Source organism: Salvia hispanica, chromosome 5 (assembly GCF_029641045.1).
Source record: "Salvia hispanica isolate PSC_SH4W2 chromosome 5, Shi_PSC_v1, whole genome shotgun sequence".
Lineage (NCBI taxonomy): Eukaryota > Viridiplantae > Streptophyta > Magnoliopsida > Lamiales > Lamiaceae > Salvia > Salvia hispanica.
Genome location: NC_142696.1, coordinates 27,515,034 through 27,541,686, shown reverse-complemented (window position 1 = coordinate 27,541,686; position 26,653 = coordinate 27,515,034). Strand labels below are relative to the sequence as shown.

Sequence of the window (26,653 nt, the reverse complement as noted above, 5' to 3'; positions counted from 1 at the left end):
ATATTGGGATTCTAATATACATTCTCCAAAGGCGTATAGCAGTTGGTTTATTAAATTGTGATTTTCTATAAAAAAAAATATGTTAGGGCAACGAAGAGGCCGCTGATTTTGATTTTGAATTTGAATTTGCGCCCAAACCAGAACAATGAAGAAGAAAACCATATGGCCGCCTAGAGTATTCAGCGACGAGGATGAGATTTTGGTGCTGAAAAGGCTTGCGGATTTCTGGGGTGATGGGAAGAACTGCAAGTGGACTAAGTTCCACCGTTTCGTCAAGGATGATCTTTCTAAGCCGTATACGAGGCATCAGGTGGCGGAGAAGATCCGACGCCTCAATAACAAGTTCCATCGCTATGGAGCGGATCCCGATTTGTCGACCCCTCATAAATCGGCTGTGTATGAGCTTTCTCGAGCTTTGTGGAAAGATGAAGTTAAAAAGAGGAAAAGGAAAAGGAAGGAGAAGAAGATTGGATTGGATGAATTTGAGTGCAAGTATCCATACTTGTGTGCTTCGTTTAAAATGCCTGGGTGTCCCGTGGTTTACTTGGATGAATTGGTTTTGATTGGGAGAGAGAAAGCGGGGCAGCTTGAGAAGCAATGGAGGGAAGTCTATGCTCAGCAGCTTCGCCTTCAGGTGAAAAGCCTTGCTCTCAGTCAACAGCTACATATGTTTCCTCTTCTTTCATCTGTTTTTCTATTAAATTATGTCTCTGTTTCTTTATCTTTCAAGGATTTGGACTATATCTCTTATTTTATTTGTTAGTCATGGTCAGAATTTGATACTCTCTCCCTCTATTGACCAATTTCTTTTTGGTTTATCACAGTTAACAAGACCCATTAATAGAAACATTTTTTATTATTATTTTATTCATTCATTAACACACAAAATAAAATTACGTTTACTTAGAAATTGAGGAGCACTAGTTTAATAAATTTATTTAGGTTTGTTTTGAATAATGTGTATAGGACAATAGGAGCCTAGGAGGGTTGGATAATCTTGGGGTCTACTACTTTTTACTTTTAATTTTAGGATTTCCGTCTAAATATTTGTGAGGTAATTACTTAATAGTATATGAATAATGTTTCACCAATGTTTTAATTTAGTACAAAAAATTCTAAGTTAACATATTTCATTTAAAAAGTTTAAGAACATATTCTAATTAATACAATCTGTAAAATGTGTCTAACACTGTTACTTCTCCTCTTTTATCATCCTTTTCACTCCCAAATTATGTCCTACAATAGTGATAGCCCAAAGGAGACTAATCGTAGTCCCCGTGAGTCCTGCAGCTAGGAGGAGAGTCTTATGAGGAAATGGCTGCCAAACCTAGTAGAGAGGACTGAAGCCCCGTTGAGGACGATGAACCAGTACGCTCTCCCTGTAGTAGCGCGTCTCCCTGAAACTATTCCTCATGTGGACACTAACTTGGGATTTATGTTGTGTAGTTGTGTTTCATTTTGTGAAGTACTAAAACTAGTGTTATCTTGAGCTGTGGATTGAGAAACTTCGAAGTTATCTTTGCAGACTACAAACTTTTGTGTCGTAATTAGTTTGTCTTGTCGAGCTTTTAGAGCAAATGGCGATGAATTGGCGGAGAAGTTTCAGATGTGTTGCTAATTATTTAATGGTTTGTGATATTTATGGAATTGTGTTCTTGGACTATGTTGTCATATCTTTTTACCGAATGCACCGTCACCATCTTTGAGTAGAGAACAATGAAAATCACCTGTGATTTTGTTATTAATTGAATAGTTTTATTTTGAGTTAATCATGGTTTCTGAACTGGTTTTGCAACAGCAGTGATATGGATTATGGAAGATGGATCGGAAATTATGAATGCTATAATTTGGAAGTGAATAGGCCGAAAGAAAAGATTTAACAGTGTTAGACATATTTGACAGATTGCATTCATTTAGAACACTTCATAAATTTTTTGTATGAAATATATTAACTTAAATTTTTTGTATTAAATAGAAATATCAGTGTAACATTTTGTATCGTAAGGTTTAATTATCCCAAATATTTGTTGATCATGAATCGGAGCAAGTTAGAAATGAAAATTCTTTAGCCAAAGCTCATGATATATGTATTTATATTATTTATAATATTGGTCAGGTGACTCAGGACAAGGTTCACGTGGAAAATGTATGCTTGTTTATTATACATATTCTATTTTCTTTAAATCGTGTATGATTACGTGTATTCATAGAGATTCAATATTTTATAGGGTATTAGGACTTCATTGGTACAATGGATGGTGATAAAATGCAAATTCTATATATTGTACGAATTCCAAACTTTTCAACACAATGTCAACTCAACGTCAATATAATTAATATAAACACAGTGTAAAAGTTTAAGATTTTAATGTTAATACAATGTCAACAGAGTATCAACCGTTGACATTGTGTTGACATTTTTTGTTGCTATTATTTTGTCATCAGAGTATTTGATTATATCCCTTTGTACAGTATTAGAGCATCCGCAATGGTGCTTAGGCCAGCCATAGGCCAGCCATTCTCTCCCCTGCCACGTCAGCAACACTAAAAAATCCACCTGCCACGTCAGATTTAGGCCAGCCATAGGCTAGCCGCAATAAAAACAATTCAAAATATACTACATTTACGGAATTAAAATTACGATTAAAATACGGAATTAAATTTAGACACGTGTACGGGAAAATTCATTAATTGCATTTAAAAAAGTTACATAGATAAAAAAAAAAGTACATGCATAATAAAGAAAAAAAACTATCGTCGTGCAGTCCTCCGTGCCCACAACTCTTCAATTATATCCTTTTGGAGTTAAATATGAGCATCCACTTGGCGCATGCTGGCAAATTCCTTGAGTCGGCCGGCTTCATCGAGGGGTACCCCCTGTCGTACACTAGGGGTGGCCGTTCCGTGGCTTGGACCGGCTTCATCGTCACTGACCCAACTAGTCAGTTGTACGCCTTCGTCTTCGACGATCATGTTGTGCAGGATAATGCAGGCGTACATTATCTCGGAAACGCATCCGACATCCCACAAACGCGTTGGGCCCTTGATTGCCGCCCATCGAGACTGGAGCACACCAAATGCGCGCTCCACGTCCTTGCGCGCCGACTCCTGTCGTTGCGCAAAGTAGGCCTTCTTTTCATCACTTGTTTGTCGGATCGTCTTCACAAAGACCGGCCACCGAGGGTATATCCCATCCGCCAAGTAGTAGCCCATATCATGCCGGCTGGACCGACGCCCTGGCACTTCTCGTTGAAGAGGGGAGACGAGTTCAGGACGTTGAGGTCGTTGTTCGACCCGGCTACCCCAAAATACGCATGCCAGATCCACAGCCGGTAATCAGCTACGGCCTCGAGGATTATCGTGGGGTTCTTTGACTTGTAGCCGGTCGTGTAGGCCCCCTTCCAGGCAGTCGGACAGTTATTCCACTCCCAATGCATACAGTCTATGCTGCCTAACATCCCGGGGAACCCATGCTTCTCCCCGTGCATCTGCATCAAATTCTGACAATCTTCGGGAGTAGGGCTTCGAAGGTACTGCTCACCGAAAATGCTGATCACGCCCCCACAGAACTCCTTCAGACATTTCATGGCTGACGACTCACCGATGTGGAGGTACTCATCCCACATGTCTGCCGCGCCTCCGTAGGCCAACTGCCTGATTGCCGCCGTGCACTTTTGGATAGGGGTGTGGCCGGGTCTGCCAGCCGCATCGTGCCTGAAGCGGAAACACATATATTGACGCTCCAATGCCCTAACGATGCGCATAAACAACTCCCTGCGCATTCTGAAACGCCGCCGGAACATGTTGGCGGGAAACTGCGGGTTCTCTGCAAAGTAGTCGTCGTACAGCCGCTGATGTGCAGCTACGTGATCCCGATCAATCACTGCTCGGTGGTGGACAACTCGTGGAGGGCGAGGTATCGCCTGCTGTTCCACCATACGCATGTACCGCTCCATCCCGCGGTTCATGTAGGCCTCCATAGCCTCGTTCATCCTCCGTTCGTACTCCTCAGGATCCCCACCACTACCGCTACCGCTACCACCCGCGTGATCCATCGCTCGATGATGCTCTTGAACAGAAAGTTAGAGAGAAAGAAAACTCGTTAAAACAAGTGGTGCAAATGAAAATGAAACGAAAATCGCGTTTATATATGATTTTTAAAAAAAAAAAAAAAATCGAAAATCAGCGTTGGCCGATCGCTGGCCGATCGGGCCTCCACAATGGCGGCTAGCCGATCGGCTAGCGTTTCGGCCAGCGACGAGCGATCGGCGAGCCCACGCCGATCCGCTCGCCGATTTTGCGCTGGCCGACTGCAATGGTTCGGCTAGCCGATCGGCCAGCGCGACGAATCAGCTAGCCGGTCGCTAGCCGACCATTGCGGATGCTCTTATAAGATGTCGTTATAAAGTTTGTGAAATATTAATCCCTTGTTTGTACTGTTATCCATATCCTTGGTTGCAGTGACAAATCATGAACGCAGTCGTCATAAAGCTAAGAAGAAGGTTTGATTCTAGTAAGTTAATCGAACTTCAGTTTATTAATATTCCTAGTTTCATTTGAGGTTAATGTCACAATTAAGAATGCTGGAAATGGTTTGGAATCGTTCAGATATCACATATGAATTCGACTATTATTTATCATGAAGTATCATAGCTTAGCTGTTTATTTAGTTTTTTTTTTCTATTGTTAAAGTCAATTTGTTGGAGATTTATTTAATGGTGGACATGCAGTTATTCATCCATTCTCGTGACTTTTATATGTCTCCTTATTCACTAAAGTGCCTAGGTGTGACTTTTTACTTTTACAAAAATATCTATTCATCATTGGATTAACATCTGTATCTAAAGGAATATTGCATATTCTCGACTTGGTGAATGATGAGTAACAAGCAAGTCTTTAATACGTATTCTCGAATAAACTAACAATTATAACCATTAGCAGATAGCTTATGTTTCATAATTAAACAAAAAATTATCTCATATTCCCTCTACTTATGAAGAATGTACAACAAGTGCCTTATTAAATGTAATGCACATAAAGACTAAAGAGTACTGTATATTTTTTTTAACACTCATTCCAATTTATCTTGACAATACCCTTATATGTTCTTGATTAAAGCATTTCACTATCAATTACTCCCTCGATCCCCGATTAAGAGTCACGCTTTGACCGGGCACGAGTTTTAAGAAAGGTAAAGAAAAATTGATTAAAAAAATTAGTGGAACATGAGACCCACTTTTTTATATTAGTTTTATAATAAAATGTGAGTGATGTGAGTTAGTGGAATGTACTTATCATTTATGGTAAAAATGAAGTGTGACTCTTAATTGGAGACGGACCGAAATGGAAATGTGTGACTCTTAATCAGGGACGGAGTGAGTAATATGTAGTACTTAATACTTTTTAGTATGACAACATTATTCTATCCGTCATTCAATGCTTGTCCCATTTCGATCTGACACAAGTTTAAAGAAATGTAAAAGAAAGTCAATTAAAAAAGTTAGTGGTAAGTGGGTATTACTCCCTCCGTCCCATACTAGATGATACATTTAGAAAATGACACGAGATTTTAGGAGATGTTGTTTTGTGTGTTAAGTGGAGAAAGAAAACAGTATATTTATATTAATGTGAGAATTTTTCCAAAAAAAGAAAATGTGACATCTTTTATGGACAAACTAGAAAAACAAGTGTGACATCTATTAGAGCATCTTCAAAGAAAGAAGGTATATAGAAAATGTATATTATGTATTTACCTTCTTAAAAAGTGAAATATACACTTCTAAAAAGTAACTCATTCCAAAGGGAAAAGGTATATAGAAAAGTAAATTATTTTTAAAAAATAAAATAATAGTATAAAATGCATTAAAAACATAAAGTGTAATACCTTCTCAAATACCTTTCCCCTCGAAGAAGGATTTTTCATGAAAAGAAGGCAAATGTGGTAGTTATAAGATTACCTCTCCATTGAAGGAAAGGTAAAGATACCTCTTCAAAATGGAAAAAGACATAACATCTTCTCAAATACCTCTACCCTTGAAGAATAATTTTTCATAAAAAAAAAATAAATATGTTAGTTATAATAGTTTATCTTTTCATTTACCTCTCTTCTTAAAGATGCTCTTGTGGGACGGGAGTACTTATTATGGGATGAACTCACGGACCAATATGAAAAAAATGAAATGGACAATGAGGATTAAATTAAAGCATTAAAAAGAATAATTGTGTAAGAGTTCAATTGCAAAAACAGAGGGAAGCAGGAGGCCCAGGCCCGAAATGAATAGAGGATAAAGCCCAGTAACGAAGTGTCGGCAGAATACAGCCAAAAACAATTGTCCGTGTGTTGCTGTTGGGCCCATTTGAACGGCAAAAGTAGAGAGAGACAAGTGTCACGTGGTTGTTGGCCCCACACCCTCTGAAGCCGTATTTCACGCACATCTCATTCCACCGCAATTAGCTGTCATTTTAAATATCCTACTCCGTACACTACTCTATTTACAAATCTGCCCCTCTATATCATAATTTATTTTTCATATGAAGCAACAAAAATATGGACTACTACTTTCTTTTAAAATTTATATATATTTTTAAAAAAATTCTCTTCTTAATTAATATAATTAATAATTTTTTACAATTAAATATTCAGTTTTTTCTGGCTTCATTTAATGTTTATATCCATTTTTATATTTTCAATTAAAACATTAATCAACCACTATTAAAATTCATTCAGATTAAAAAATGTGTTATCTTAGCCCGAAAGTTTAACTCATTGGATTCCATCTACTTTTAATTTACACAATATATTTATATTTCAATGTGTAATATGAAAAGCTAGAATTATATTTCCATGTCTTGTAGAAAAATAAAATTCTATTTTAGGAAAATTTGTAGGAATACCACGGACGACGGTCTAAGCACATACTCCCTCCGTCCGCGAATAGGAGTCCCGGTTAGACCTTTTATCTTGATAGTATAAAAAATGACCCCACTTTTCCCTTAATTTAGAAGCTGCAATTAATTTTAATCTACTTTGATTGCAAATAATAATATAAATGGGTCTCACATTCCACTATCACACACTTAAATTATTATACTCAAACTTTTCTTAAAACCCGCATCCAATTCAACTGGGACTCCTATTCGCGGACGGAGAGAGTATACATTCTCTTTAATATGAACCCCTTCTAGGATTATAGCGAATGAAAAATACACTAAACAATTACCTTACCTTCTAGAAAACTGCAGGGGCTCTCATTTAGCAATGCTTAAACTCGAAAAAGACTAAGAGCACTCCCAATGGGGGTGGCGAAAATCCGGCGAAAAATCGCCGAACATCGCCGGATTATCGCCGGCCGTTGTGGTGAAATCGGCGATAATTCGGCGATAATCCTACCGTTATTTCGCCAAGCGGCGTTTTTTCGCCGGATTATCGCCGAGCGATCGCCGGCCACTGTGGGCGACGCTCGGCGATAAATCGGCGATATTTAAATTTTTTTTTTTTTTTTTCGGCCCAACGGCTATTTTTACATCCCACCCCTATAAATATTTCCTCCACTTCCTCCATTCATCACCCACAATCTTCATTCTCTCCATTTTCAATCTCTTCTCCCAATCTTCAATCTTCATCAATCTTCCAAAAATTATGAGCTTTTGGAAGAAAAATTCCCGCTCGGGTAAGGGTAAGGGTAAGGGACTGCGGCCACTTCAACGGTATTTATTCTAACTTGTTGGCGAACATGCCCAGTGGCCAGAACGAGCATATGGTCCGAGATGAGGCCATGCAGAGGTATTGTGGCAAGTACTTGTCGAAGGGGTTCAAGTGTTGGAACATCTACGATAAGCTGAAGGATCTCCCCAAATTCCGGACGGGGATGCACGTCGCGCTGCACGGGAAATCGGTGCGCTCGCGACTTAGCGTTTCGGAGAGCGAGGGGAGTGCGACCCACATCGACTTGAGTGGGGATGGCTCGCACGAGCGCCCGGAGGGAGCGAAGAAGGCGAAGGGGAGGCGGAAGGGGAAGGGCACAACGTCGGAAGTCGAGTCGGAACCCCACATCGACTTAGAAAAAGCCACTTATTCGAGCAATGTCGCCAATCTGACGCAGATGTATACGCTGTACTTCACCGGCGGCGGGACCCCTGAAGAAAAGGCGGCCCTCTGGAAATGCATCCAAAGCCTGCAGATTACGATGGGCCTCGATCCCGACGCCCCTCCGTCTTAGTTTTTTTTTTTAAAAATCTTTATTTATTTGCGTTTTTTATTTGTAGTTTTTTTTTTCTCGTTGTATTATATTTTCCAATGATTAATACAACGATGAATTGTTCATTATTAGTCTATTTATTAAATACATTTGTAGGGAAAATTAAATAATATAAAAAATAATGATGTAAAAATGAAATGTTGAGTTAGGGAGAAATAAGGGAGAAACCAATGTAGCAGTTGGCTAAAAACTGGGGATAAAATGTGACGCTGATGTGGCGCTGATGTGGCAGGAGTTAGGGAGAAATAAGGGAGAAATAAGGGAGTGCGATTGGGAGTGCTCTAATAAAGTGTTATGTATTTATAATTTAAATAAATTATAATAGTATTCATCCACGTGTATTTATAATTTAAATAAATTATTAATTACTCCATATTCTCAATATTTGTTGCCTCGCCCATTATCCTAACTGTCCATTCAACTCACAAAACTCACAAAATAAAATGAAAGAAGCAACAATTATGAATCGTACAAAAAATAATGAGTATATTTTTTAATTCGACCATTTTTGGGTGAAAAGCAACCGTAATCGACATACTCATATGCGCAACAACGAACACTTATCATTATTATTATTATTGCTACAACATTCTTTTTCACTGAAAATAAATACTGTAAATTTGGACGAAAGCGATATGAAGAGCTTATGACGTTTTTTACCAAAAAAAGAAAAACATACAATTCCTCAAAAAGAAAATAATGTATTAACCTTTCTTAGTAAAGTATCCATTTCCCATGTATTTTTCTCCTTTAACAAAAAAAGGAAAAAAAAATCCCTAAAAAAAAACATAAAAACAAACTATACAGACTTGGCGTGATTGTAACCATAATAAGATAAGTACCATTTGACGAACTTCTTGAGACCCGTTTGCAAATCGGTAGTCGGGTTGTACCCGAATTCGGTCCGGGCGTAGCTTATATTCGCGTGCGTGAACGGAACGTCGCCGTTTCCAGGCATATCAACCAAATTCTTCTTCGCCTTCACCTTCAATTGCTTCTCCAATATCCCCACCATCATCGGCACCGTCACCGGCGATGTATTGCCGAGATTGAAGATCCTGAACTGCGCTGGGCCCCGCTTCTTCCCCCCCGATCCCGTGCTCTTCTTCGCCGAGTCTAATGATCCGATGCACCCCTTCACAATGTCGTCGATGTAGGTGAAATCCCTAGCTAAATCGGCGTGGTTTTTGCCGCGGTAGACGGTGATTGGCTTCCCTTGGAGGATGTTGCGGGTGAAGGAGAAGTAGGCCATGTCGGGGCGCCCCCAGGGGCCGTACACGGTGAAGAATCGGAGGCCGGTGATGGAGAGGCCGTAGATGTGGTTGTATGTGTGTGTGATTTCCTCTCCGGCTTTTTTGGTGGCGGCGTAGAGAGAGGCGGGTTTATCGGTGCGGTCAGATTCGGAAAAGGGGGATTTCTCGTTTAAGCCGTAGACGGAGCTGGAGCTGGCCCAGACGACGGAGGGTTGGGGGTTTGCGGACTTGGAAGCTTCTAGAAGCGTGACGAGGCCGGCGATGTTGCTGTGGATGTAGGAATGCGGATTCTCCATCGCGTAGCGGACGCCGGCCTGGGCGGCGAGGTGCATGACGTGGCTGAACTGGACGAGATCGAAGAGCTTGGCCAGCAATTTGGCATCGTTGATGTCGCCTTCGACGATGAAGACGCCGTGGGCGGTGAGGAGATCTCGGCGGGATTTTTTGAGAGCGGGATCGTAGTAATTGTTGAAATTGTCGAGGCCGACCACGCCGTCGCCGCGCTTCTTCAGGGCGAGGGAGACGTGGGAGCCGACGAAGCCGGCGGCGCCGGTGACGAGGACGGAGAAGCCGTTGGAGCGGCGGATCTGGGCGGAGGAGCGGACGTGGTTGTCCCAGTGGATGCGGAAGTACTTGCTGCCGGAGTCGACGAAGGATTGGAAGCTGAGATAGGCGGCGGTGAGGGCGATGAGGAAGAGCGCCCAGAGGAAGAGGGTGCTGGTGGAGCGGTGGGGCTGGCGGTGGTGCGATTTATCCTTGAATTTGCCCGGCGTGGAGGGGAGAAAGAGCTCCTCCATGGACGACTTGGAAGGCATCTCTCCTATTATTATTTGACAATCGAAGCAAGCTTTAATTACAGGATTGGAGGTCTCTCCTCTCTTCTCTCTGAAATTGAATTCTCTGAGAGAGAGGGAGGGAGAGAGCCAATGGGAAATGGAGGAAACAGATGCACAGAAATTGGGTTACATCTGCTAATTGTGTAGAAATGGAGAAGGGAATATATAGAAATGAAGGGTGGAAACTGTTTTATTTTTTTAGAGGGAGAGAGAATGTGAGCGATGAGTGGTCACTGGGTATTTGCCCATTTTTCTATCGAATTACATAAATGTGAGGTTAGATTAAACACACTAGATTTGGTAACTTTGTTAATTCACGGTTTGCATTTCATTTCATGCTTTACACATTTTGCTGTTTAATTGTATAAATCTTATTATTAATATGTTCAATATTAAATATCGCACTCAAAATCAAATGATATATATTTATGTAATAGGATCGACAATTTTCAGCATGAAGTGAACATGCAAATATAAAAGAATTTATGTCAAAGCTTTATTCGTTTTGTTTCCGTGCTATTTCAAATGCCTATATTTTTAGGGTTTGGATCCCCTGCTGTGCAATCAGCCACAACACAGGGTGCAGTTAGAAACATCACATTATTTTATTAAAATAAATATTAATATTATAATTTTATAAATATTTTATTGTTGTGTATCTAACAGCATCCCCTGCTGTGGCTGATTGCATAGCAGGGGATCCAAATCCATATTTTTATAGGATGACGAGAGTAGTTTTAATCATGTAAATCAAGTTTTATTTGATAAATCACATTTAATAGTGTAATATTATGTTCTAATCATGTAAATTAGATTTATATTGTTATCGTGCCATGTCAGCTTGTAATACATTGTGTCGGTGTGGGTTATATTCTGATTTGCAAGTAGCAGGTCAGGTCTGTGTTCGAATTGAGAATTTCCTGAATAGGTCGAGTGTAGATTAGACCTGATAATATCAGATAGACTTGATAATAATTACGGGTTGGGATCCCTTGCTGTGTAAAATGCCACAGCAGGGTATGTTGTGCACATCCACACCTTTAAATAATTTTACAAACATGTAATACTCCCTCTGTCCCATAATAGATATCACACTTTCATTTTTAATTTGTCCCACAAAATATGTTACATTTGTTTTTTTGGAAAAAAGTTTCCTCTCACATTAATATAAATATTTTATTTCCTCTTTCACTTAACACATAAAACAACACCTCCTACTCTCATGTCAATTCACAAATGTAACATCTACTATGAGACGGAGAAAGTATTTTTTTTCATTTTAACAATGAATAATTTTAATGTGCAAAGCATCCCTACTGTGGTATTTTGCACAGCAGGAATCCCACACCTATTTTTGAATACAGAAGAGAGGACAACATGTTAAGAAATTTTTTAAAAGATTACAGCGAATGGGAAATTATGAGATCCTTTTGGGCACTAGAACTATTACTTTTTTGTTTTATTTCATTTTGCCTAATTGAAAATTAGACAATGAAACAACAAGTACAAAGATGAGTCATAACTACTACTCCTTCCGTTCCACAGCAATAGAGACGTTTCGTTTTGAGCTCTCGTTTTGAAAAAATGATACTCCCTCCATCCCAAGGTATTAGACCAACTTTCCTTTTTGGGATGTCCCAACATATTAGACTCATTTCCTTTTTTAGCAAAAAGCATCTATCTTATTTTATTCTCCACCTACTTTTTTCTCTCTTCTCTCCCCTACTTTTTCCCTCTCTCATACTTTACTCTCTCCATTTTAACTATTTAAATATCACTTTCTTAAATCATGTGCCCAAAAGAAGTGAGTCTAATACTCCGGGACGGAGGGAGTAATAAATAGTTAAAGTGGAGAAAGAGTAAAATAAGAGAGAGAATAATATAGTGAAGAGTCTTACCTATAATATTCTCTCTCTTACTTTACTCTTTCTCTACTTTAACTATTTATTATTATTTTTTTCAAAATGAGTGCTTAAAACGAAACGCCTCTGTTACTATGGAACGGAGGGGTAGTATACACTAGCACAATTCAATTAAACACTTTCTTCATTCGGGTTCATTCGGATTTGGTTGTGCCATAAACTCTATTATTCAAGATTAAGTTTATTATTGGATGAACTGCATTGCTCCTACTGACCAAAAAAAAAAATGATAGCTACAACCTGACCATGTACAACTAACCTTCGGACTTTAAAAATTGAATAGATTTGATCTCTAGTTTATTTCTTATACCGTAAATCCTATTTCTCAATTGTCATTTGAATTTTAACTAGGATTTTTTTAATACAATACTTTAATAATTAATATCAATGTTTTCCATATACTGTCACTTTTTCTGTTTTTATGTGCCACATATCCTTGGTTCAATAAATTTCTTTAAATGAATAGTATGTTTGTAAATAGGTACATATTTTTCTCAATTCTAATCGATTAAAATGAATAGTATGTTTGTAAATAGGTACATATTTTTCTCAATTCTAATCGATTAAGTGTATTGTGCTAATTCTTTTGAGTAATATATTCAAATTATGTGTTGATACATTCTTCACATTTCTTAAATAAATTCTTCCATTATTGCTCCAATCAACACTAAATTCTTCCATTATTGCTCCAAAGATGCAATTAGACATTGTACGGATTAAATGCTCATTTAATTTACCTTGATAAGTTTTATGCAATGGTTGTCATCTCGGATTAGTAATATCAGTTTGATGAATCTATCATTTTACGTGCACTTTTCATGTTGATTCCTATAATATATCCTATTGTCTCTTTTACATTTGGATTAGATGGATAATGTAGATGACAAACAATTAATCTAGACTTGTTTAGATGATAGTTTAAAAGTGGACTTAATGGAATGATTGTGTCGTAATTGGGGATTTAGAAACAATAAAGATGAGCTCAATGATACGTGTTTAGTTGTCTAAGAACTAATACACCGTTTAACATGGAGTATAAATGTTAGCAAAATGAAGTTTTCCACGTCACAATGATCTTGAACAATTTGATAAATCGAATCTTTAGTCCGTTGTGTTTAACGATTGTTAGAAACAAAAATATCTTGTTTATTCTTTGTTTAAAATCAATTTTAAGTGCTTCGACATTTAGTTTCAAACAAATCTCTTCTAAACAAAAATCCAATCTTTAATGCTTTCTTTATTTCTTGAGTTAAACTCTCTTAAGCTTTCTTTAGGATCGACCCCAATTTAATACAATTACACATGTAATCTTGCAGCCTAGTTGTAATATTAACAATAAGGAATGTAATCAAATGTAAACTCTAAATATTCTACGAACTTTAAACTATGATCTGAACTGTTAAAAAATGTGTTGATAAAATAATATCAACAGAAAATTTCAACACAATTTCAACTGTCGACGCTATCACACCCCATTCCATCACTTTTCATTATTTAGTTATGCTATATATATATATATATAATGGACATGTACAATTCCATGCACACATAATATATTTTTATTTACTTTTAAATCTCTTAAAAAATTAAAACTATAATATGTTGAAACTATCATACTGCTCCCTCCATCCCAGAAAAGTTGGCATACTTTGAAAATGGCACGAGATTTTAGGAGGTTTTGTTTTGTGTGTTAAATGGAGAGAGAAAATATAATTTTTATATTCATGTGAGAGAGAACTTTTTTCAAAAAGGGAAATGTGACATCTTTTGTGGGACAAACTAAAAAGGAAAGTGTGCCAACTTCTCTGGGACAGAGGGAGTACTAAATATAATTTTATGGTACCCACTAAATATATTTGGAACATAAATGAAAATACCATATGCTAATATGCAAAATAATGCATGTTTCGGGTTAGGGATGTCACAGACACTGTGTTGATATTGGGTTGACATTAAATTTTTAAATTTTACACTGTGTTGACATTGTGTTGACTCAGTGTTGAAAAGTTTAGAGTTTGTAAAATATACGAGTTTCCATTTTATCAATATCCCAATAAAGTCAACCCGAAATCAATCCAACCTAATTTGGTACCCAATATTATTTAACCGTAATCCTATATTGGGTCAACCCGAAATCGATCCAACCTAATTTGGTACGCAATATTATTTAATCTTAATCCTAAGTAAGGGAGTATTTGCCAATATTGTGTCGAATAATAATGACGTGATTTTTGGTTTTATGACTCATGACAAAATATATAAATAGATAAATACCAAATTAATATGATAAAATAGAGAATTCTAGTTACTCTAATATCATTATATTCAATTACTGTACCATCTAGCCATAGAATCATGTGAAGTGTAGATATTCGTAGATGATAAGAACCGTAAATGAAAACATTTTCAATCTAAACAAGAAGCTAAATAAAACTCAAAATAGAAGAATTGTTGCTTATGTTGGGTCTCTTGTTAATCCTCTGCTCGATGGGTCTTTACTAAGTACGAAAAGTTTAAAAAATGTCTATGAATACTTAATATTCGTGCATGAACAACCTTGCTTTGTTTAAGTCATGTGTTTTGGACTAATAAAAGTTCGAAATCTATTGAGAAAATTTTCTTGTTTAATTGGACTGGAAATAGATTTTGTTCCTCTAGTCAATATTAGACTGGAATGCAATATAAAAAATATTTATAAGTTCGTGGCTAAATGTTTTGTCAAATTATATAGAATTCATATCATACCTTAATTTCGGAACCGTCCATTAGATATTTGGATTTTGTCTTACCCCATTTATTAATTTATCACAATACACATTACATAACATTTTTACATAACATTTTTATATGGGACCATTAAACTCGATCATTTTTATCATGGATTCAATTTCCACCACCTCCACCATAACCCGATCCTTGACCTTCACCATGACCACTTCCCTCACCGGATCCTCCACCATGGCCAGATCCTCCTCCACCACCCGATCCACCTCCACCACCGCCTCCCGATCCGGCTCTTGATCCAGCCGAAGAGCCCGCTGACGAGCCTGCTTCTGACCCCGAACCACCACCACCACCACCACGTGAACTTGAACTTGAACTCGAGCTTGAACTAGAACTCGAGCTAGACCCTCCAGCCGAGCCGGAGCCTGCACCGGCTCCTGAACCACTGCCACTACCTCCTAATCCAATGCCAATTCCAGTACCAATACCGATGCCTAGACCCCCCAAGTCGAGGCTTAGGTTTTTTCTCGCAATCCGGCTCTCGGAAACCGTTACTAGGATGGCTAAGATTAGGATAGCTAAACAAATATACGGTTTCGAATTAGCCATTGTCACGGCTAGGAGTTAACGAGTTGCTAAAGTGTAGTTGCGATTTTTTTGTTGTTGTGATTGACACAATGTTACACTCGTATTTATAGTTGCATATAGCTATCAAAGGTGGAATTTGTTTAATAGTATAACAAATGTGTGTTGATTAAAAGAATTTGTGGATGAGAAAAGTTAAGGTATGCAGTGGAATTTATGTTGGATTCCTCTTCTGCTAGCCATTATCTTCAATATATTGTATATAGAATATAGATATTGCAGGTCCAACTAAAGATAATTTATATAATATGATATCGCGTCATTTCACTACATTAGGATGCACATACACACACATTTATATATATGTAAGCTTTGCGAATGGTAATCACATATGTATAGAGTATAAGAGCCACTTTGTTAAACAAAATGGAGTACTATATTAATACTGACGGCACCTTTCCTACATGACTCTTGAGACTGGTGGTGGTATTGTTCTTGGACCTTATGGTATTGATTCAAAGCTCAGTACGAGTACTTAGTGAATATATTGCCAAAAAATACATATATATTTAAAAGATATGCCATCACAATAACACACAAGTTTTATCTTAAATGACCCAGGTTTACTAATTTTTTGTGAGCTTAAAGTTCGTCTATAGTCTAAATTTTGTCCCTCAATTTGCCAAATCTCAATATTCCATGTGCGCCAGGAAGACGACCACCTTTTGTGGATTCCTTGACCATCCAACCCTCTTGATGACACAGTCCATTTATTTGTGCACACTAGTTCGAGCATGGACTCTCCCTTTACTCCAACCCGCATTCGCCACGATTAGGGACTCTCCTCTTACTCTCACCTAAATTCGATTTCTCATAACATTGATATAGTACTGACTCTCCCCTTATTATTTTAACAGATAGACATCTCAATAAAAGAAAACGCTTATGGCATTGACAATTCTTTGAAAGAAAATAAAAGTGCAAGTTTAAGAAAACATCATTTCATAAATATTTCATAGAATTTAATAATTTTATCCACATAGTATGATAGAAAAACCCATGCTTCCAAATAAAATCCATTAGCAATAATCTGCTTTAAAATTATCTTCTCGCAAAATCCTTGTTGAAAGAATATTATGAGCTAATTAGTTAAAAGAACATTCATAAAGAATGGTATGCAGTGATCCTGTTAGCGATTTGCATCCCACTCTCGGGTTTCTCATGATTTCATTTTCTGGTCATAACTTGAGGTTCTTAATGAAATCCGAAGATTCAATTACTTGAAAATTTATTCTCTTACTCGCATAAAAATTAAATTGAGTGAGGACAATTAAATATTTTGAGCTCAATTTATAATAAGCCCAAGCAAATATAAATTAAAAGGGCCAAACTCACCATTCTCGCCACCAATTTTGGCCCATCTCTACAAAATAGAAAGCCCAACATTTATAAGAAATTAAAACAAAGGGCGCCTCTTTTGTCACCCCACCGTCTCTTTCTCTTGCAGCTGCCGGAGCTTCGCCAGCAGCTGGTGTGTCAAGGTGAGCAGTGGTGTTGGTACCGAGGCCGCACGGGGAAACGAATCGGGTTTGGGCAGCGGCTTCGTCACAGTGCCGGGACAGCTGGTTCTTCGTTCTAGACAAGTTTTTTTTTTTCTCCTTTCTCGACTCCCTCTATATTTAACGTTGTTATGATCATCGCATCTCTTATAATTATTTCGTTGGATATATCATTGGTGAAATGTGAGGACTTGAATATTGAAAGAAAATATTCTAGGTCAAAAGGTTATGAATTTTTGGAAATAAATTGTTTGGTGTTTCTAGATTCATGGCATGGAGATATATTCCTTAAAATAGTTATGCTTGGGATTTTTAAGAACTATGTTTAAGCATTCTAAGTTCTTGAACATGGCTAAAAGATATGAAAAGCTATGAATAAATTTGGTTTTAAAAAGATTTATCTTTGAAAAGAGAAAGGATGTTTTCACTTAAATTCCAACTTGGATTGCTTCTTGAAAAGTATGAACATTGTGGTTTTTGAAAAGGATGAAGGATGGGGGGCATTTCATTTTATTGAAAATATCATCTCCTTAATTCTTCTTCTACTTGATTTGAGATTGTGGTGTGTGAAAGTGAAATGGTAGATGGTGTTTTTGCAAAAGATGGAAGAGGGGTGGTGATGGTTTTCTATTTATACACCACCTTGATGCATGAAAAAGCATGGTCTCTCCTGTTCATCAAAGGATGAATGGTGATGTTCAATGGGCAAAAGAGTTCATTGCCAAATGGTGTAAGTTCGCAAATCAATAGTCATTCAATGTCTTAGGCTTTGAACTTAAAATTTGAAATGGTGGCTATCAATGTCACATCATCTTAGAAAACAAGATGGTGCGACCTTGTGTGTTGTCACTTCTTTCACTTGATTTGGATGGAAAAGAATTTAACACATGGCTATTTTGGTAAGATTTGAGAACACGGGGTGGTCGAGCATGGTTCGGGACGAGCACGGGCATGAACGGGGAGCAAAGCCAAGCACGACTGTCTGGATGTTACAGAAGATTAGGAAAATAAAAGTCCTACTTCTGCGACATTGTTTCTTTCTACTCCAGCAAATACTATGTCAACTTCTCGACTAGCCCCGATAAGCCATCTTCACTAATTTTGGCACCTCGTCTTACGAGTGGAAAATTTGCTGTCCAAGTTTCATGATACTCCCTCCATTCCATAGTAATGGAGTTAAAACTTTTTGGCACGGATATTAAATAAAATTGTGTTAGGTGAGCTAAGTAAAGAGATAATAAAGTGGAAAATGAAAAAGGTAGAGAGATGAAGAGAGAAAAAAGTAAAAGAGAGTAAAGTAGGTGTAGAAAAATGTGTTGACTTTTACTAAAAAGGAAAATGACCCTGTTATTATGAAACGGACGGAAATGGAAAAACGTCCTTGTTACTATGGAATGGAGGGAGTATTATTTTTTAAGTCGAAAGTTCGTGGAAAAAAGTTAGGCTTTAAAAAGTTCTGTAATAGTAGGCCTTAATAACTAGCTAAAATATGTAATTATATAAATGTTTTCAAATGTTATAAGTTCTTAATATATCACAACTTATAAGCTCTTAATGTCAAAATCTCTAAAATTCATGAATAAAACACATCCTAACTCCCATAATATTGGATATCTGTTAAAATATCTCATATAAACAATTTCGAGTTAATGTACTTCCTCCATCTCGTTGATATTTACACGTTCTTTTTTCCTGTTACTCCGTACATAATATGACTTATTTATGTTTTTTAAATAATAATATAATTTAAATTCTTTCTTCAGTTAATACATCAAACTACTTTTTTAATATTCAACACTCATTTCCTCTCTTTTTAACTAAACACACTCGTCCACATCTCGTTAAATCTCATGCCTACTACCAATAAATATGTTAATTTAGTCGGGACGGAATGAGTAATACATTAAATCTATACTGTAAACCATATAAAACAACAATAGTTCATGAACGTCTAAAGTAAACCCAAAACATCACAATGTTTATTAGATTACATTATCGACTTCAAGGTACAATCGTTACATAGCACATCTTTAATACAATGATAAGATACTTTCCTCCACGATAAACAAACATCGGATTTATTGCTAATTTATCTTTTATTCATACATACATAAGATAATCAAGCCACTAGTCGTAGTTTCAAACTTTCTATCCTTATTAATTTTTGGTTTAAATAGATGATTTAAACCATTTAGTCATGGCCACCCGATCCAGCTCGTGATCCAGCACGCGATCCAGCGGATGACCCGGCTTCTGAACCAGCACCACCCGACTCAGACCCCGCTCGCGACCCTGCTCGTGATCCGGCGGACGAGCCAGCCTCTGAGCCAGAGCCCCCGCCGTGTGATCTTGAGCTCGAGCTCGAGCTTGAACTAGAACTTGAGCTCGAGCTCGACCCACCACCACCCGAGCCAGAGCCCGCACCTGCCCCAGCTCCCGAGCCGCTGCCACCACCGCCGCCTCCTAAACCAAGGCCTACGCCAGCACCCACGCCAACTCCAACACCACCACCTACGTCCACCCCGAGGTCCTTTCTTGCAACTCGGGCTTCGGAAATCGCTGCAATTGTTGTTAGAGTTAGCATTCCGCCAAGAAATAATGTGCTCAATAATTTTGCCATGGTTTCTATTTCTTGTAAGAGTCTTGAACAATGCTGTTTAGATTGGACGTGTAATGTGTGCGTTTGAGATTTTTGTGTTAATGACTTGATTGGGAAAACACAAACCATGGTATTTATAGTTGCGGAGGCTAAGGTTGTTACATAAATTTGTGGCTATCCAAAATTAGAGAATGTAGAGTAGGTATGGTAGATCGACACGTTGCTCGATTAGGATAAATGGTGCCCCAACAACTCCACTAACAAAGTGGAGCTTGATTGCATGCATTTACGGTGTGATGTTTTGAGAATAGGGAAAAATGGTTTCACACAGTTTCTTAAAAAGATCAAAACTAACGAATTGTGAGAAGCTTCCCGATTTCTATTTATTCACATTCAATTACTAATGTGTTAGATCAACTGGTGTGGGATATATATAGATTAAATGCACTCTCTTTCTAACAAGCTAGTCTTTGGGCAGAATTCTCTTGTTTGGTCTCTATCATTGGTGCTTTATTTGAGAGCCAAACGGCTCGGAGTAGTGGTCGGGCAAAGAATTACCCGCGACCAACAAGTACTTTTGGGGCCGACTCAAAGAATCCGGTGTGACCTCCTAACAGATTAGTATTTTGGGCCGAGTTCTCTTGTTTGATATATATTATAGTGATTCAATTATTTTTGTTTTTTTACTAATTTATAAAATTTGTAGCGTTTTGGTGATGGAGAAGAATTTACATATTTCAGCTTCACGGCATTGTTGCCGGCCGCACTAGCGATCTACTTTGTGGACGTGTTATATAAAGAATAAAATATTTGGAAGGAGGTAGAATATGTTTTAATAAAATGCCATTAACAATTATAAGCCGCATCATTTTGGTCTCACTTTTTTAATAATTATTTTGCTGACATGCAAGTATTTGTGGCTAAGATAAGTGCCTTGATTGTCAACCCAATATTTCTTGCTAGGTGCACGACAAAATGTAGTGGCAGTAGTATTGGTGGGATTTTCTATCGATAAAAAGTTAAAAGAACTGAATTCTCTAGCAAAGGCAGTAAAAATTGTCTTCATCGTCTAAGCTAAAAACAGGGGAAAGAGGTAAATGAAGAGTAAAGTTATTTAACTATCGTATTTATATAAATTTCTTTTTTGAAAAATCATTCTCTAAGAAAAGAAGTATTTAAAAAGGTATTACTTCCTCCGTCTCTAATAATTCGTCATCATTTGATCCGGCACGAGTTTTAAGAATTGTAATAGAAAGTGGGTTGAAAAAGTTAGTGGCATTTGGATCCTACTTTTATATATTAGTTTTATAATAAAATATGAGTATGAATGAGTTAGTGGAATGTAAGGTCCACTACCAAAAATGGTAAAAGTGACAGGTGACAAATTTTAGGGACGGACGAAAAAAAAAATAGATGACAAATTTTCAGGGACAGAGGGAGTAAATATTTTTCTATTTTGAAGAGGTATCTTTACTTCTCCATCAATTGAGAGGTAAAATCTTATATTACCATATTTGTCTTCTTTACATAAAAAATATTCTTCAAGGAAGAAGGTATTTGAGAAGATATTACACTTTATGTATTTTAATGCATTTTATACTATTATTTTCTTTTTTAAAAATCATTTATCATTTTATATAAATACCTTTTTCTTTTGAAATGTGTTTATTTTATAGTAGGGTATATTTCACTTTTTAAAAAGGTAAAAAAATATCTCTCTTTTATTTAGCTTTCCTTATTGAGACACTCTAAGGATAGTGAAGACGGTCGAAACTATGACTAAGGGGCGGGATTACGAAACAGGGAAGAAATAAGAGGAACAATAAACATTTGATACTTCTGAGACATTTAACTCAAGATTTAATAATAATAATTAATTATTATTATTATTATTATTATTATTATTATTATTATTATTATTCAATAATTATTAGTATTATTACTAGTTTGATCCATAATTTTAAAAGTTACATTAATATTCTCTTAATAGGTTACTAATTAAATGCCATAATGATTACAACATTTAACATTAATTATTTTACGAAAAATATTATTAATATAATAAAATTTATTATTATTATTATTATTGTTTAAAATTATACTCCCTCTGTATAAGAAAAATACTTTCATTTATGGACAACACGAGTTTTAAGAAAAAATGGTAAACTAAGAGAGATAGAGATTAGATTAGTTATACTATGTTAGAGAGAAGAAAAAAAGGGGAAAAGTATGGGAGATAAATTTTCTATATTTAGAAATAGTACTACTCCCTTCATCCAATGATAAATGATACACTTCTTTTTCGCTCCTATTTTGGGAAATATAAAATAATTAAAATGAAAAAAATATTAAAGTAAGAGAAAGAATAATGTATAGAAGAGTCGTACCAGTATTTAAATAAGAATCTTAAAACTTAAACAATATCCCTAAGAATAACTAGGAAATTAGAATAATTGGAACTTGGAAGTTGCACTATAAACTTTCTTATTTTAAGAACTCTGATTATATTCTTAGTTTTCGGCAACATAATCCTGACAACTAAACACGCCCTACTAATTGTATTCCAATAAATCGCAATCTTAAAAATAAATTTTCATGAGAGCATCCACGATGGATGCCTAATCTTACGCCCGATCGCCCGAGCCCGACAACACGTTTTTCTTTTTTTTTAATAATTTTTTTTATGTCTATAAATATATCTTATTTTCACTCATTTTTCACACAACTCTCACACATCTCTCAACCCTCACACAACATCTCTCCATTCCAATATTTCTCTTTCACTCACTTTTCCAAAATGTATCCTGGGTAAGATATGGGTCGGGCAATGGAACGCGCAATATTTTCTTTTGGGAACTAGATTCTCGCGGGTATTCGTGCAATACAAGAGCAAAATCAGACCGAAGAGCAAGTCCCGAGGCCTATCCGCCACCGGAGATCCGTCTGTCGAGAGCATGGCCTAGCTCATCAACGTATGTCCGAGGACTACTTCGCCGATGAGCCCGGTGGGGACCAGCGATTTTTCGCAGACGGTTTAGGATGCGGCGAGAACTGATTGATCATGCGATGGAGGCGCGCGACGAGTACTTCCAGCAGCACCAAGATGCGGCCCACAGAAGTGGTCTATCCCCGCTCATGAAGTGCACGGTTACACTTCGTCAGTTGGCATACGACACCACGACGGACATGTTTGATGAGTATCTTCATGTCGGGGATACCACTGGCAGGGAGTGTCTGGTAAAATTTTGTGAGGGCGTGATTGACGCCTTCGGCGCCACATATTTGTGCAAGCCGAATGCCGAAGATTGCCAATACCTAATGAGGATGCACGATAGGGTGCATGGCTTTTCTGGAATGTTAGGGAGCATTGATTGTATGCATTGGGAGTGGAAGAATTGTCCGACAGCGTGGGAAGGCCAATTCAGCAGTGGGTATAAGGGTACCTACTCGACGATGGTACTTGAAGCCATCGTTGACCACCATCTTTGGATCCGACATGCTCACTTTGGCGTGGCGGGGTCAAACAACGACATCAACGTGCTGAACTCGTCGAGTCTCTTCACCGAGCAATGCAATGACAACGGTCCGGTTATCTAGTTCACTGCCAACGGACGACAACATCATAAGGGATACTACTTAGCCAATGTCATATACCCGAGATGGCCAGTTTTCTTGAAGACGATCTCCTGCCCAACGGATGCGAAGAGAGCCCTTTTTGCACAGCGGCAAGAGTCTGCACGGAAGGACGTAACGCGAGGATTCGATATGCTTCAAGCACGTTGGGCAATAGTGAAAGGCCTGGCTCGTTCCTGGTACATGCATCATATCGCCAATATCATGTATGCGTGCATCATCTTGCACAACATGATTATTCACGATGAAGGTGCAAGAGCTGGCGATTGGTCTGACGATGAAGTTGAATCGAGCACATGTCATGCAACCCCGCTAGTCATTGGAGGTTTACCCTATGGAGTCAGTGAGAGATTACAAGCTCGAGAGAACATGCGCAACCAACAAGCTCATCTTCAACTCACGAACGACATGGTTGAAGAAGTTTGGACACGTAGTGGTCGTTCAAATTGTACCTCTTTTTAAGTATTTTTGTTGTCACTTTTTTTTTAATTAAGTAATGTATTTTTTTGCCAGTTCTTTAAGTTAGAGTCTAATTTTGCTAATTATAATGTGTAAACATAAAGAAATAATAATAAATTGAAATGAAAAGTGGATAATTGATAGGGCACCCACTATGGCCAAACCATTGCAGAAAGAATGGGCATGCTGATGTAGCAACCACTAGGGCGCTCACTAGGGCACCCACTAGGGCATCCATTGTGGATGCTCTGAGAACATTACTTTCATGCCAAATTTGCAATAAATCATAATCCAAAAACGTGAAAACATTATTTCTTTCCAAATAAACGAGCATTGTTCAAAGTGTATCCGCCTCAAAATTCGTCGTCTATGACATACGAAAACATTAGTTAATATTACTATTTTTTTAGTTTGTTTCGGATATTAGTATCTTCACGGCTATGGAAGGAATCAAAGCTCGATTCACCTACGGTTGTATTCCAGAGACATTGGTATGGATGACACATTAGTCCTCACAGTATTGCTTAATTGTTGTTGATACTAACACATTGCATGTTTTGCAGATGACGTTCTTTTGTAAGTATTTAACAATGATTGGTTGTCACAGTCAATGCAAATCAGTGATCAACGTACCTATTTTAGAGGTTGAAGATGAGTTGAAGAATGACAGACAATGTTGATGACAACTGGGTTTATTTGCTTTGACACGTTGAAATCTACATGGGTGAAAGAGAGGATCAATGGAATTGTGGACTATTGACTAAAAACAAAGGTACAAAGGTGTGCTTCAGTTTTAAGAGCTAAATACAACCGTGTGTTTATGGTGGCAGGAAATAATAATAGCGCGTTACTGAATAAAGAGACGACATCTAAACATTACGCAAAGGAGAACAAGAAAAAAATGATCAACGTAGAAAATATGATAGCTAACTACAGATCTCGCCAAATGGTTATGTCGTAACTAAAATTAGTGAAACTTTTGTTCATTTCTTTAGAGCTTGTAATTCTCTTGTTTTTTGAATCATGTTTATACGACGACTGGATTTCATTGGTACTATATACTATTTCATATGTAAGATGAGAAAAAATTCCATTGCAATGACTTTTTCTTCTTGTTTCTTTTAGACAATAACCCATGTGATAAACATTATTCGATACATTGGGTCATAATAAATGAATATTTGTGTCATAGAATTGTTAGGTTAATTTGTGTCATAATATACCAACATTCGAGGCATGACGTAAAACTACTGAGTACCAGAATGCCTTATACAATTTGATTGAAATGTTCGCATGAAACAAACTGATTAGTAGTACGACCGAAGAATATTCTCGTGTCATGAGCATATTAAAAAAACCAAATACGCGACTGGTATCATGTTTTAAACATATTAAAAAAGCTAGCACGACAGAAGAATGTAAAAAAATAACTAAAAACAACAGTTATGCTTTTGGGTCATGCTAAACGATGTTTTGAGTCATGAAAATATGTGGGTATATTGGGTCATAATAATCCAATATTCGAGTCATGACATAAAACCACTGTTTTGTATGCCCAAAACTTAATCTATTCTTTTGGGTCATATCCGCCCATCAATTCAGTCAACAGCTTGAAAGTGAGAGGAGGACCGATATTAGCACCAGCACAATCCGTAATAAATTTTTGATGAACTGGACCAAGTTGACGATTTAATCTCACGAACTTCTATTGTTGTATCAAAACCATTGGGTGATTGTGTTCTTCATTCAAATGTTGAATGACATAACCACGGTCCGAATCGAATTTGAATGCAACCCGAGCATTACATCCACATTTTTTTGATTTACGTCGTCGTTTGGGTTGTTGATCGCTAAATTTTTGTTCACCTTCTCTGTTACACACCATGTAAAACCATATGGTGAGATCATCAACCTTCTTTGAACCGTTCTTCCTTGTGTCAAAACCAACACGACAACCATAGTTCTCGTAAAATTCAATGGCGTTGTCCAATATGTGGAAGCTACGACCAACAAATGGTTTAAGCTCTATAGGGCATTCTGGTGTATTTAAATCTGTAATAATTCATAATCAGAACACACCTAAAAACTAACGATGAAGTAAAGACAAGTTTCCATCTACTAGATTTAGAACGATAATAAGTCATAATAAAGAAAAATCGTGGCATACAACGCGTACAACTATCTTCTACGAAAATGGGTCATACTAAACCCAAATCGAAGCATAGTGGAAAAATTGATCAAATAATATAGGTGAAAAGATTCATAAAAATCAGAAGACAATGGCAGAAACAGATACAAAAATATGAATCGGAGCATAATAAACAAATGAAAAAAAAAACATAACCAAACCTTGTATTCTCAAGAACGTCATCGGAGTGTGATTGATTATCTACGTGCGAAGTAGAATGTGTGTCGGATTACAATTTTGGAGTTGGGAGCTGCCAATGACGATGATATAGAATTGGAAATGGAACAAATTAATTTGGAACACGATTGGAGTTGGAATCTGCAACGACGATGATATAGAATTGAGAATGGAACAGATTAATTTGGAATACGACAGCGATGAATAATAAATCACAAATAATAAATCTTCATGGAAAAAAGTATAATGGAAATTTTATGGTACATCGGCTGAAGAAGATAAAGATACAAAGGAGATGAAGTTGATGAATGTTAACTCATAATTCACGCATATGATTTGTTAGTAGAAAGAGAAATGACAATATTATAGGAGTTGCCATAACAATCGAGATGTAGCTAATGACTTTAGTGACCTTATTGGATTTTTAGTGAATAAAATAATATGATTTAGGGAATTAATT

The 26,653-nt window shown here is 37.2% G+C and overlaps 4 protein-coding genes and 1 pseudogene across 5 annotated transcripts; 2 read left to right on the top strand and 3 right to left on the bottom strand.

Annotated features, from left to right (window-relative positions):
- Nucleotides 1-1,769, top strand: LOC125191110 (putative transcription factor At2g01370). Of its 2 annotated transcripts, none has more exons than XM_048088569.2 (2): nt 1-634; nt 1,291-1,769. In XM_048088569.2, exons 1-2 carry the CDS (start codon nt 146-148, stop codon nt 1,342-1,344), a joined length of 543 nt encoding a protein of 180 aa, XP_047944526.1. In that variant the 5' UTR covers nt 1-145; the 3' UTR covers nt 1,345-1,769. The 2 variants fall into 2 exon arrangements, with proteins under 2 accessions (XP_047944526.1, XP_047944527.1); XM_048088570.2 differs by having other exon boundaries at nt 1,246-1,769.
- Nucleotides 1,770-8,939: 7,170 nt separating this feature from the next.
- On the bottom strand, nt 8,940-10,568 carry LOC125188767 (UDP-glucuronate 4-epimerase 1 pseudogene; annotated as a pseudogene).
- A 4,443-nt stretch (nt 10,569-15,011) lies between these two features.
- On the bottom strand, nt 15,012-15,654 carry LOC125187902 (uncharacterized). Its single transcript, XM_048084551.2, has one exon. It carries the CDS (start codon nt 15,600-15,602, stop codon nt 15,153-15,155), a length of 450 nt encoding a protein of 149 aa, XP_047940508.1. The 5' UTR covers nt 15,603-15,654; the 3' UTR covers nt 15,012-15,152.
- Nucleotides 15,655-19,094: 3,440 nt separating this feature from the next.
- On the bottom strand, nt 19,095-19,838 carry LOC125191060 (uncharacterized). Its single transcript, XM_048088521.2, has one exon. It carries the CDS (start codon nt 19,755-19,757, stop codon nt 19,329-19,331), a length of 429 nt encoding a protein of 142 aa, XP_047944478.1. The 5' UTR covers nt 19,758-19,838; the 3' UTR covers nt 19,095-19,328.
- Nucleotides 19,839-22,802: 2,964 nt separating this feature from the next.
- On the top strand, nt 22,803-23,333 carry LOC125189582 (uncharacterized). The gene has a single exon (XM_048086844.1). It carries the CDS (start codon nt 22,803-22,805, stop codon nt 23,331-23,333), a length of 531 nt encoding a protein of 176 aa, XP_047942801.1.
- The last annotated feature ends 3,320 nt before the right edge of the window (nt 23,334-26,653 follow it).

Coding starts and splice junctions, on each gene's coding strand:
- LOC125191060 (XM_048088521.2), bottom strand. CDS start 19,757: ATGGCAAAATTATTGAGCACATTATTTCTTGGCGGAATGCTAACTCTA.
- LOC125191110 (XM_048088569.2), top strand. CDS start 146: ATGAAGAAGAAAACCATATGGCCGCCTAGAGTATTCAGCGACGAGGAT. Junction 635..1,290: donor CTCAGCAGCTTCGCCTTCAG/GTGAAAAGCCTT, acceptor TGAGTCCTGCAG/CTAGGAGGAGAGTCTTATGA.
- LOC125187902 (XM_048084551.2), bottom strand. CDS start 15,602: ATGGCTAATTCGAAACCGTATATTTGTTTAGCTATCCTAATCTTAGCC.
- LOC125189582 (XM_048086844.1), top strand. CDS start 22,803: ATGGAGGCGCGCGACGAGTACTTCCAGCAGCACCAAGATGCGGCCCAC.